Source organism: Agelaius tricolor, unplaced genomic scaffold (assembly GCF_023055355.1).
Source record: "Agelaius tricolor isolate 1412-34295 unplaced genomic scaffold, bAgeTri1.0.p SCAF_24, whole genome shotgun sequence".
In the NCBI taxonomy this organism is placed as follows: Eukaryota; Metazoa; Chordata; class Aves; order Passeriformes; family Icteridae; genus Agelaius; species Agelaius tricolor.
Genome location: NW_027269284.1, coordinates 11,084,350 through 11,097,415, shown reverse-complemented (window position 1 = coordinate 11,097,415; position 13,066 = coordinate 11,084,350). Strand labels below are relative to the sequence as shown.

At 38.8% G+C, this 13,066-nt stretch overlaps 1 protein-coding gene across 1 annotated transcript in view; it reads left to right on the top strand.

The window, feature by feature from the left end:
* The window catches only part of SLC2A9 (solute carrier family 2 member 9), a 78,058-nt gene that overhangs the window by 28,276 nt on the left and 36,716 nt on the right, over nucleotides 1-13,066 (top strand). Inside the window, exons 6-8 of the mRNA XM_071447340.1 lie at nucleotides 643-775; nucleotides 8,884-9,071; nucleotides 12,480-12,590. Coding sequence (XP_071303441.1) covers nucleotides 643-775; nucleotides 8,884-9,071; nucleotides 12,480-12,590 — 432 coding nt within the window. The remainder of the gene's footprint in view (nucleotides 1-642; nucleotides 776-8,883; nucleotides 9,072-12,479; nucleotides 12,591-13,066) is intronic.

Genomic DNA, 13,066 nt, shown 5'->3' with positions numbered 1-13,066 from the left:
AGATCCAGGCTTGTTTGTCCATAAACAGTATTAACTACCTTTGGTTCACCCACATGACAGAAAGTTTTCCACTCAGGTGGAAAAAAAAAAGAGAAAAAAGGAATGAAGACATAGGGTCTTGAAGCCTTCATGATAATGCAGGCTCTTAGGGTGACCAATTACCTCAAGCTTTAAATTGTTTGAAAAAACACCTTCTCAAGTTGTTTTCCCATCCCAGGAGAATTTTTTAAAAACACCTCTCTCACCTAAAAGGACAAGTGAAAAGTTTGATTAGGAGATACCACACCAATTATTTCTGGGAGTTATTTGGTTTTCTTGGGCCTGGTTTCAGGCTTGAGGCATGGATTACATCCCATACCATGCAGAGCATTGTGCTTTAGGCTTTGCTGAAATGAAAGAATGTAAAATAAAAACTGACAATGGAAAGTGCTTTGGGGGCTTGGCCCTTGAGTAAGGGAGGATCTGAGAGGGAAGTGCTCAAACCACTTACAAAGCTTAGGAGGAACACATCACTCTGGTGGTGGACACAATACTTTGAATGATGAAAAAATGAAAAATTGCAGTGTTCCCTATCAAAGCTATTTTTCCTCCAAGTGTCACTATGGGAGAGTATTACTGACTCCTGTTTGCATCCATTTGCAGGAATCTCGGTGGCCTTTCTTATTTGGAGCAATCATTGTTCCATCATTGATACAAGTTGTGATTCTGCCTTTTCTTCCTGAAAGCCCTCGGTACCTCCTACTGGAAAAGCATAACAGGAACAAGGCAGAAAAAGGTAGGATATGTTCCTTTTTGCAGCAAAGAGTGTTTATTGTCAGAATTCAGGCTGGAGACACCTGATTCTGATACCACACTAGAAGCAGAATATCCTCATAGGAGAGAATCTCTTGGCAATAATTTTTCTCACTTTTTCATTTGTCTCTGTATGCGTAAATATAGCTGTGGCTTTGAAGTTTTTATAAATTTAATTCTCCAGCAAGGTAACTTATATAACATTACACACACAGTGATACAGAACTAACCAAATCACCCTGCTATTGTGTGCCAGCCACTCTGTGCAGGGTTCATTTGAAAGTAAAAGGTGGTTTCAGTCACCATGACTCTCCCTTATCTACAGTTTTGTCTAATAAAAACACAGATTCCATTGCTGCTTTTTTCCCCCCAGTATTTGCTGTGTTCTGTAACTCAATAACCTTTGTTGATCTAATAAAAACCCCATACATCTGTTTAACTGAAAAATTCTAGTGCTTCCATATTGCTTCAGCTTCAGAGACAGGGAATATTTTGTCCTTACTTCAGGTTCCAGGTATAAAACTATTTGCTTGCGTGATCACAGTTGCTGCATTATCCACCCCAGTAAATTTACTATTGTCCCGATATAGGTGAGAGAGCGTTAAAAAATTTAGTTTAGCTTATTATAATAGCATATGAAAAACAGGAGTCTATAAAAAAGAAGTCTGATTATAATACCAAAATACCAAACATAAGTCCTTTACAAATTATTCTTAAAAACTTCATTTGAATATGACCCTTAACATTTTTAGTCATGAACTAGTTGCTTGCAAAAACTTTTAAAGTGTGTATCAGCCCCTGAAATATAAATTTAATAATCTTTAAGCATGAAATTAATGCAACTCCATCCAGTTTCTTCTATTTTGAAACTAAAAATTAGCCTTTTTTATTCTGAAGAGCCCTGAAAAAGCAATAGTATACTGGTGAAGAGACTCCCATGTTGTCTCAATTTGGTGTTGAATGAAGAATTCTATAAAGTTTGGAGCCTCAGACACTCAGAGATACAGTTCAATGCTTAAAAAAAAAAGGAGCACAAAAGCAACAATGTTTGGGAAAGTGTTCTTAAGGACTCAGCAGAGTTTTGAGGAGGCAGAGAGCTTTTCCAAGGAAAGGGCTGCCCTGCCAGCTGTGCTCAGAGCACCCAGCAGAGGTGCAGGACCCAGTTCAGGTTGGCTCTTGGGTGGAAATTTCTGCAGCACCATGGCTGGGCAAGGAAGAAATGCTTTTGGGTGCCAAGTTTAAACTGGCTCATTTCTGCCTGATAAAACTGTAGATATATTTCCAGAGCTATGGCTGGCAAAGGCTCTGCATCTGCAATGCAATTGCATAATGTTACACTTGCTATGAGGAACCATTGAAAATCCTGCTACAGTACCTGGGGACCTCAGCTCTGACAGTGAAACTGGACCTCTCATAGGTAGAGTTTAAAAATTAGAAAACATGGCAGTAAAATAACACCACCTGCCTTGAAATTCACACCATTTACTGTTGCTGATAGTGTGCCAACGGCACTCTGGGATGTTTTCAGCACATATGTTCTGAAAATAATTTGAAATCTAATCCAGAGGCATTGGAGGTAGGTTTTGGAGTAGAAGGCATCAGGAGAGCAGTTACCTGGGGAAATGAGCTTTAGCCACTGGTTTACTGATTAAAAGAAGATGGTTTTCATGAGCCACCCTAAGGACTATAAATTTAGATACTCAGAGAAAAAAGAGACAGCTGATATAAAAAGCTTTTCAAAGTAACTGCATATGAATATACGCTTTTGGATTTTATTAATTCTATAAGAAAAGACTCAATTCTGAGATATGTTGTAATACACAGTGGAACTCATTTTGAGTGTGGTCTGCAGTGAAATTCAAAAAATAGGAGAGTGAATCAACAATCGAGACAAATCATCTGGATATTCGCATTATCAGCAGAAATGGGGGAGGAAAAGTCTAACTATTAAGGAGACTGGAGGAGTTGTGATTTATTAAAATGCCCTTCTGCTTATAAGTCATATAATGACAAAGCAGAATTCTTCATTTTAGTGATGACTACAGAAATGTTTTTAAATTATTTGCCTCTTAGCTTAAATCTGCATATAAATATTGGAAAATTGCAACGCTTTCTACTGACTAAATCCCTTTTCTTTCCCTTAATGGATCAAGACTATTCATGCAAATATATATTTCACTGTGGATTATACCTTGTCAGAGAAATATAAAACTATTATTTGCAAAAGGTCTGCTGTATTTAAAGCAGATGACTATGTTATTCTTTATGAAATACTCCAAAGTATGCATGTATGTCAAAGCTCCTAAAATGGACCCGACAACATTAATCCTCCTAATTGTTATAGAGCAATAATATCCAGTGAGATAATTTAGGTCATTGAGTTTCCACAAAGTTTTGCCCCTGCTTTCATCCCCTTCTTTTCTTCTCTGTCAACCTCTTTTCTGGCAGATGTCTTTAAGGGGCAAATAAGATATGAGAGAAGGGGAAGGACCAAAATGTGTTGTGTAAATGATGAAAAAATGCATGGATGAGGGTAAAGGGTTAGAGAGGCATCATGTGCAAGCCTAAGCCACAGCACCATGAGAGAAGTTATTCTTTGGGGCACAGGGGCAGCAGTGCCTCAGATGAGTGAGCTCTCCTGAGCCCCATTAGCAGGGCTTTACCCAGGGCCCTACTTTCCCCTTTCCAGCCGTGCGGGCGGTGCGCGGCTGAGCCGACCTCTGGCCGGTCGGACACACGGACACCGGGTCTGACTCGCTGCTCTCTGCTGCCAAAAGCAGCACTGACGGACGGGCTCGGCTCATCTTCCTGCATGTCACCAACCTGTATCCTACTCTCTGAGACCCAGAGGATCTGAACTATCTCTCATATTCCTGTCTCACTGCTGAGCATGGGAGAACTGATCCATATGTTTTGGGGAGAGAACACTCCGCTGGAACAACAGCATAATCTGTAAACTTGCTTTGCTCAAGAAGCAAAATCTGGTAATGAAGCAAGGGCAGAACCACTCTAGCTCCTCTCCCAGCTCCCATAACTAATATTCTTCTCATTTGATAAGAATAGAAGGGAAGAAATTGCCTAGCATTTAACTGGTGTGATCCTTCTTAATCAAGGCCAGACAGCAGAGGAGAAATGGATATTCAAGTGGTTGAAGAGAAGGACTTTGGAAGGAGATTGTGGAAATGAAAAGTGACAAGGATAGAAACAGGAAGAAAAGGAAAAACCTGCTGCTATAATTACATCAGTTTACCATCCAAGTTCTAGGACAGTTAAGACAGGGATTTCACACTGGCTGTCTATTAGTTTCATGCCAAGTGCACCCCTGACCTGTGAGTATCACAACGATGTAAAATAAGTAAAACCAGTAGTAGTGATAAAATGGAACATTTGTTACAACTAAAAACATGGGTTATTAAGACTTGCAGTTGGTGAGTTGAGGTGTCTTTTTTGAAGTGCACTGTTACAGGGAGGGAATCTTGCATTTTCTATGCAGCCACAGTAGCAGGTCATGTAAATCAATAATTCAGCTGGTATCCCAGCTTGCCAGAGAAAAAAATATTGTTATGTCTTAAGGGTCAGACAACTTGGATAAAATGTCACAGCAACATCTGTTGGTGGCATACAAAATCTGTTCATGCAGTATGTTCAGTCATACATTAAAAGTCCCATGGTTATGAAAAAAGCATTACAATAGGTATAATGAGAAGTATAGGTTTAAATTTTTAGAAAGATGGATTAGGGTTGACATCTTCTCATGTGACAATAGAGCAAGGCCACTCCTGATTTAAAAAAGCAGGCAGCCAATTTTTGACAAAGCCCTTCAGGGGGCCACATGGACTGGAGAGGTGTTAAACCCAAACTTTAGGAGCAGGAACAAGTTTCTGCAAATCCAGTGATTAAAATAGGTTGTTATGACTGACAACAAGCATATGTATGATTTGTTTTTGTTTCTCTGTGGGTTTTGTATGTCTGTAAGGATTAGAAACTATTCTTACTGGAAAGGAAGAGACAGCCATGGCTACTACACTTGCTGGCTTATGGTGATGGCTTCATCTCAGACACTTACCTGCCAAAAGCTGGAGTGATTGTGGTGTGTCCGATTTGTTTTTAAAATTTTCTTAAACCTCCTGTCTTTTAGAAAGGATTTTATGTCACCTGCCAAAAGCTGGAGTGATTGTGGTGTGTCTGATTTGTTTTTAAACTTTTCTTAAACCTCCTGTCTTTTAGAAAGGATTTTATGTCATTGGAACTTTAACACAACTCTGTTTACCAATTCTTGTGTTATTTTAGGGTGGCATGTATATGTTTTGTTTTACCAGTACATATTGGCTAGTTTCAGGTGAACCTGAACAGGCCTATTGATGTGTGTAAAACCACACATACAAACAGGCAAAGATGTAATCCTTAACTGGATAATAACTCAAAAAAGATCTGTGTGTTCTTTACTTAGAAGAAGAGGGAGGTGACATATGGGAAAAGCCTGAAGTCATTTGTCTGTAGTTATATTTCCTGAGATTTTTTTCTTAAATTTTGCTATGCTGCATGCTAGTAGATAATCTAAATTTTTCTAGATTTAAATAGCATTACTATATTTATATCTCTTGTAGGAAGATATACCTGGGTTATTCTTCTGGATATTCAGTACTCTAATAAAATTAGTTTATATGAAATAACTGTTAGTTCATTTTGTGAATTATTTCTGTGTTAACATGGAGTTATTACAGGGAAATTTCTACTAACTACCTTGAGCAGTGGCCAAATAAGATCCTGTTTAAGCAGAACTTAGACAAAGATGTGTGAGACAGTGTGACACTGGATTTAATATAATTGATCATCAGGGAAGTGAATGTGTCCATGGGAAACAGATGACAATAATACTCCTGCAGCTTATTTTAGTTTTTTTCCATTTCTTTTCAAAGAATAAGCCCAAGCAAACTTTGACCACTTCTCTCTTTTTCTGCCCCCCTTTGCCTGGTGCTGGCTTTATACTGTAAACCACTCAATAACATTTTGGTCTTTTAAAATTTCTTCTCAAAGTTCACATGCTAATTCTGTTGATAATAACTGCTTTCTTTGCCAAGTCCTGGAAGTACTATAGTGGAAAAAGAATTAGTAATTCCTATGTTGCTGAGATGTTGAGTGCCCTTCTTCAGTTAATTTAAAGGCCGGATTGGTTTTAGAGATGGTACCAACTGATTTTTTTTCAGATCTTTGAACCTTTTTCAGGTGCTTCACCTTCACTTAGGTGAGATGAATAAAAACTGGTGGAGTAAATGGAAGGGTTTCCTGACTTCTTTCCCCTTGACTGGAACCATCCAGTTCTTTTCCTCTTTATGAAGGCAGTATTCCAGCTTTTGGAGGCTGAGCTTCTAAAACCTTCTGATCCAAGGGAATTAAATAGGAATCTGGAAAGTTTTAAAAGCTTCTAGAACTTCAACTCCTTAGATGTTTTAAGTGTTACATGAAAATAAAGCTTCCCTACCGAGAGAAGCAGCCAGTCACGGAGGGAAATGAGTCATTGCAGTGAGGAGAGGAACGACGAGAGGAACGACTTCTGTGCTTCTCAGTGCCAGCAATGCCAGGGTTTAGACAGTAAAACTAATAAATTGAACATCACACATTGAAAGACATTTGAGTTTCCCTATCTCTCTGCTAATGCAGAATTTCTTTCCACATTATTTATATATAAAATTGTGATTCTTATGGTACTGAGATGTTGAGTAGCAGGAAAATGTTTTTCCAAGAAGGTTGGGTGATGTCTATTCAAAACTGTGCATGGATAGCATAATAATTTCTTAGTATTTCTTGACTTGTTGGTAATTTTAGTATCCATCACCATTGCCTAGTGGCATTTACATCTTTTTACTTAATGCCATGAAGGAAAGCAAAGAAATCGGGTATCTATGTTTTTCCTGCCTTGTACTTGACAATTTTGGCAATTGCAGTTTTTTAGTTCCTCATCCCTCTAGAAATACAGCAAACTCCCTTGTGCAAAAAAGACAGATTGCTATCTTTTTACTTGATTGCACCTATATTTTTGACTTGTGTGACCTAAAGAATGCTGAGGATTTTAAGAACAGGAAAAATAAAGAAAACTGTGCACTGACCTATATTACACCAGATGCTTAAAAATCTGAGAGAATCCTTCCATGCAAGACTATGGTGATATATGTCTGGTTGTTCTCATCTTTACCTTAATTTTTCTCGATCGGCATTCTAATAGTACTGAGGAAAGTGTAATTTCAGCATGAGACATTGACTTAAACATACTGTAGGCCCACATTATTTCTAATTTTACATCTCTTATCACTGTCTTTAAATATATCACACTGGCTAAAATGGGTGTTTAGCATGTTATTTATTAAAAAATGGGCAATAACCAAGGAAAAAACTGAGCAGCTTAACTTTAGTTCTGAGGTCTCAAATTGTTAATTAATTTCTGATTGTACAGCCTCTGTGAAAAGATAAGTGAAAGTGCTTTTACTGAGAGATTTAAAAGTTCTGACCTCTCCTCTCACAAGAGAGAAGCTGGCTATCAGAATATATGAATGTTATGAATTGACTCAACACTCAGACGTGGTTCATGCCTTAAAAAAATCATCCTCCTTGTTAAGCAAAATCAGGTGGGCCCATTAAAATGCATTAGAAGTGCTGAGTGCCTCAGAAAAGCTTGGCCCAGAGCTCAACTTAGTTCCTTCCACTGCCAGGAGCAGGCAGAATGTGCAGCCTTGTGCATTCACCAAAGTATCAGAGAGGGAGGCTCTAGGAGACCACCAGTTCGTGTGTCTTATCTATCATAGCAATGAAATGCCACAAATTGCCCTTTTCACCTGGGTAAAGATAAAATTTTGCAACTACAATATCTAAATAAAGTCTGGATGTATTAACCATGACTAGTCAGTATCTCTAATTTTCTTGACCATCAAAGGGCTTTTTATGATCCAAAGATGTGTAAACATACCAAAATATGTGGTCACTTGTTTATAGGCAGTGTTATGCAAAGCTGTGGATAAGAAAAAATGGTTTTGCTCTTAGGTGAACTAAATGAACTTATTCATTTAATAAAAATGACAATTTCAAGTGACCTGCTGTGTAAAGGATTGTTTTGAATGTTAGCATCCTACTGGGTCGCGAAGCCTTGTTGCAGGGGTGTTTGTAATGTCATTGTTTCTCTGCAGTGACTCGGAGATGATGAGCATTTTAAACATCTCTTAAAATGCCAACCCCTGGGGTATGTTCATTAGATTGAGACAAAAGTATCTATGACTGCATAGACAGCATCTGTCAAACATGGTTGGTGGAGACACATCACATCCAGTTGTGGGTATCTCTGTCTTGAGGGAGGTGTGAGGTGTAAAACCTGTCTTATTCACAGTGGAAGGATAATTCAGGAGGCTTTCAGTGTGCAATACTAAATGGTGTGGGTGTTTCTGGGGATTTAAGCTTGGTTGGTTGCTTACATTGGCCATGTAAATTTGTTCCCATGACTCCAGCAATGACAAATATAAAGTCTTGAACTGCTCTGGGTAATTATTTCTAGTATTAATTACCTTGAAAAAGTGATTTCTTGTCTATATGCTTGTAAAAACCAGAGGTAATATGAAGAATAGTAGCTATTCCTTTCCAATGTCTCCCTTTTCTTGGTTTACCAGACTTACATGCATTTTTACATCTTACTACTTCTTTTACATCTTACTACTTCTCTGTCCAATCTATCTCCAGCAATGAAGCCAGCTATACTGTTAGGCTGCAAAAGTCAAGTCAAATAATGTTCAGAGGCACTCTGGTAATATTTTCAAGTCACACAGGGTTTTCACTCTTCACTGGACCTTAGGCTGTATTATATATGAAATAACATAAGAGAGATCTCTTAGGGAGACAATTTATGGTTGTGTTTCAGTTTTTGAGCCCAATTGAAGGGATTAACCAGATCACGTCCAGAGCAGAATGATATTGTTGGAAGAAGAATAGAGTTGTAGCCCATGTTTGCCTCCTGTTTGTGCCAAATATTTCTATTTTAAAGAAGCAAGACAGTTATAAATGCACACAGTGCCAAGTGTCTGGCCTAAAGTACGTGTCCTTTCTTTGCAGCATTTCAGAGATTCCTTGGGAAAGATGATGTGTCTCAGGAGATAGAGGAAGTTTTGGCGGAGTCTCGGGCCCAGAGGAACACCAAGCTGGTGTCGGTGGTTCAGCTGCTGAGAACGCGCGCGGTGCGATGGCAGATCCTGACCGTGGTCGTCACCATGGGGTGCTACCAGCTCTGTGGGCTGAATGCTGTAAGTGTCCTGCCTCAGGCCATGGCACCTCCTGGGCAGCCCCTTTCCCTTCTAACGAGGTTTGAATTACACTATTTACCAACCTCTGTGAATTCCCTTCAGCAGTGACTCTGTGAGAGCAGTGTGTGGGAAGATCCACAGAGATCTGTATTGCCTGGGGGCTTGTAAAGCAAAAAATGTTTGAGGAAAGCCATGTTGGGTTAACTTTGAAGGAATACATGGAAAGGTAGAAAAGATCAGCAAAGGAAGAGGATGCAGTTTTCACATCTGATACTCAGATTCTCTGTTTCTGAACATGCCCCATGCTTAGTCAGAGTTTTTTCAGTAGACATTTCAGCTTGGATTCATTCAGTTCAGTACTTACAGAAGTCATCAAAATCAAAACTTCCTATAAGGGATTTTAAAAGGTTGCACTGCGTATTTATTTGTTGGTTTTTTGTTTTTTGGGGGTTTTTTTGTTTGTTTGTTTTTTGTTTTTTGGGGGTTTTTTTGTTGCTTCAACATTCCTGTCTTGGAAAGTGAAGCAAAAGAGGTAAAAGACATGAAACAGTGAATCCTATTGGCCATTAATATGTTTAAGGCTAATGGATATCAGACGTCTCCTTCACCACCTATCTGAGCCTATATGAGAAGGTCACAGTTCAGTTTAGGTCTGAAGATCCCTCCACCTTGTCCAAGCCCTTGGTTAGAGCAGGAATGACTTCAGGGCTGTCTCAGGCTACTGAGGGCCTTGTGCAGTTGTGTTTTAAACATATTCAAGGGTCAAGAGTCCATAACCCTCCTGGGCAACCTCTGCCAGGTGTTTACACCACTTACACTGTGGAAAGTGTGTTCTTTATATCCAGCCAGAACTATCCTTGCTGCAGTTTGTGGCATCTGGCTTAGATGCTTTATGCTGCATAAAACAAATATTCTCATGAAGCACCTCAAAGGGAAAGGGTTTTTTGTCATAGTTCAAAGTCATTACTTGCTTATATATATAAGTAATATTCTTACTGATGTAAGGAACTTTCACTGTGCTCTACATCACACTCCAGCTAGATTTTCCCCCCAGGGCTAATAAATCTATGTGCTTTTGTATCTGTGAACATTAGCTCAGGCTTATCTCAGGTATCTCTATAGCTTTAAGACTCCAAATAAAAGTAATTTGTCTAAGACTATTTAAAAGATTAATGCAATTGGAACACTGGTATCTGAAAGCTTTTTGCAAAATACTAGGAGGGCATTAAAAGAGTTTTTTCATCCTGTGGGGTAAACTACAATAATGTTTGTATAGGTGGAGTTTTCTTCTAATGGTAGGATTTCAGTGCTAATGGCAGGTTATTTTATTCCTCATTGTGGATATATTTTTGAGGAAAAAAGCCCCAGAATTATCTTGTCATCCAGTCTTTTTAAGATTTATCAACACATAATGGAGAAAAAAATGACACTTATAGTAGTAAACAGACTGTTCAATGGAGCACATTGCCTATAAGAAAAGATCACAGCTAAATTTTCTGGGGAAACTGAAGAGTTTTGTGACTTTGAGAATACTTAATAGTTGATGGAAATTGTCGGGTATTCTGTGGCAGAACAAAACCACACTCTCATGGCTTCAGTGACAGTGTGGGTAGATAGTCAGGCAACTTAAGTCCAAAATGGATGCCAGAGTTACTTAAAAGTGTCATTGGATGGCCATTTTCTGAAAATATGCCTCAGAAAAATTGTCTTTGTCAGGGATCCTGTGTGTTGAGTTGGCTATTTCAAGCCTTCCTTTTTATTATTACTCTGTTTCTCCTCTCATGCAATGTCACCAAACATGAAAAAAAATTATTCACACAAAAATTGTGTTCTGAAATGGATTATTTAAATGGTTGTTAGTAACAGTTAATAGTAAAACCAAGAGAATTAAGAGAGAGGTCAAGAGAAATAGCTGGACCACTTGGCTTTCCTGGCTGATGCTGCTCAAGCAATCTGAAGCTCCAAGATGAGAGGCCCGGTCCAGGTGTGCAGATACTGGTGAACCTGGGTCTTGGTTTGCCTGAGTGCATCTGAACCAACCTGCTGGGTGTGAGCCAGCACCAGCCAGGTTTTGCTGGCAGGGAAGGCTCCTTCCAACTCATTTGCTTTGTCTGTAGTGCCCTGTTAGTCAGTCTGGTCTTTTCCACAACTACCATCTGGACAGGGCATATGGGAAAGTTGGGATTCCTTCAGGCGACAATCTCAGGTCGTTCTCCAGGGAAATTGCCAACTGGCAGATTTGTGTAATCATCCTGCTGGTACCTGAGAACACTTGCTTCTTTTTAAGGATTTTACTTAAGATCAAAATTTGTTTTGCTTAAAACAGTACATTTGTCTATTTCCACATGGAACATAAATCATGGTGAAGCTCCAATCATGTTAATGTTTTCAATTAGAACAAAATACCAGACAGCCTGACCTAAACTGACATAAATAAAATTTTTCCTATTAGTATCTTTTACTCTGTTAACATTTACCTGATACATATAAGTCTTAATAAACTTATTTATCCTCCACCATTTTGTCTCAGTTCTAAAGAAGTCACAAAACTATGGTGAAGTTTCACTGGTGAATGTTATACTTTTTCATATTGAGGAATACACTGTATGACATACTGCCTTAAGGGGGTCATTCCCAAAGTGGGAAATTGATGTGAATGAGACCCTGATGCCTACCAGACTTGCTATTTTAGAATATTGCCACTATATATTCTCTGCTTGGATATGTCACTGCTGGATATGGTTTTAATGACTAAACATGACTGACTTCCTCCAGGTCATACAACCTGTATTTCTGTCCTTTAGTGACGGCTACTTCAAGCCTCTGATTAAAACAGCATATTACTTTTCGCCAAGCAACTCTAATCTTAAAAGTATCTTTTCTTTCTGTGGATAATAAAGAGAGATTGGGGAGATGGCTTGACTGCATATATCCACACTCCAGTAAGGTTAATAACACCTCACTCCTTCTGTCCAAAAAATGAGCAGCTTCTTGTTGCCTCACAACATCTCTTTCCTGTTCTCTTCTCTGTTGTTACATGCTATTGAAGTATTCCATAAAGCTACACAAACCTGCTTTGTAAGCCACATGAAACCTGTTTGTATCCTGTTGCTCAAGCTTAAAGTGAGTTTCTTTGATTTACTCCCAAAGTGAATTAAGCTAAATTGAGTTGAAGCTGTTTGTAATTCTGCCTGGGTCTGCAAGTGGAACTACAGCAGCATTGTGCCTAATGCACCTGGAATTTGCACTTTCCCTGCATCTGTTTTCCTGTTCAGCCCTCGGTGACTTGGGAGTGCTCAGAGTTTTAACAAGTCCCACCTCAAGCAGACTGAATGGTTGGACTGAATACCAATATATTGTAGTTCAACCTGTAATGATTAATAACTCCTTTTATTCTCTCTGATGCAGATCTGGTACTACACAAACAACATCTTTAGTGAATCTGGGATCGCTCGGGAAACAATCCCTTATGTTACACTAAGTACTGGTGGTGTTGAGACTCTGGCTGCTGTTTTTTCTGTAAGTATGGTTATGAAAATCCATTAGCATGCTTGATATTTTAATATGATTAGATTTTATTTTCTTATACAGCCAAAAATATAAAAAGAATAGTATGTTGATTAAGTGTAATGGTTGATATGCAATTCAAAATATTATTTCTAATTTTAATCCTAAACCAAATTGTTTTCTTGGAATATTTTTTTAAGATGCTCTTTAATTTTAGATCCACAAAAGGAACAGAAAAAGTTGCAGCGCTCTGTATGTGTGAAGAGAAGTCAGAAACAGCAAGGGCCAAAGTATATTACGTGGTGACTCATAAATTAGTTCACCTGGGAGAGCAAACTTACCTGGCAGAGGTTTATTCACATCTCAGTCTTCTCCTGTGCCTGCTGGGCAGCTGTGGTGCTGCTTGGAGAAGGCTCAGGCAGCTACAGGCACAGTTCAGTGTGGCTGGCAGGAACAGCCACCCAGGAGAGTCCCATGTGGTGTTCAAT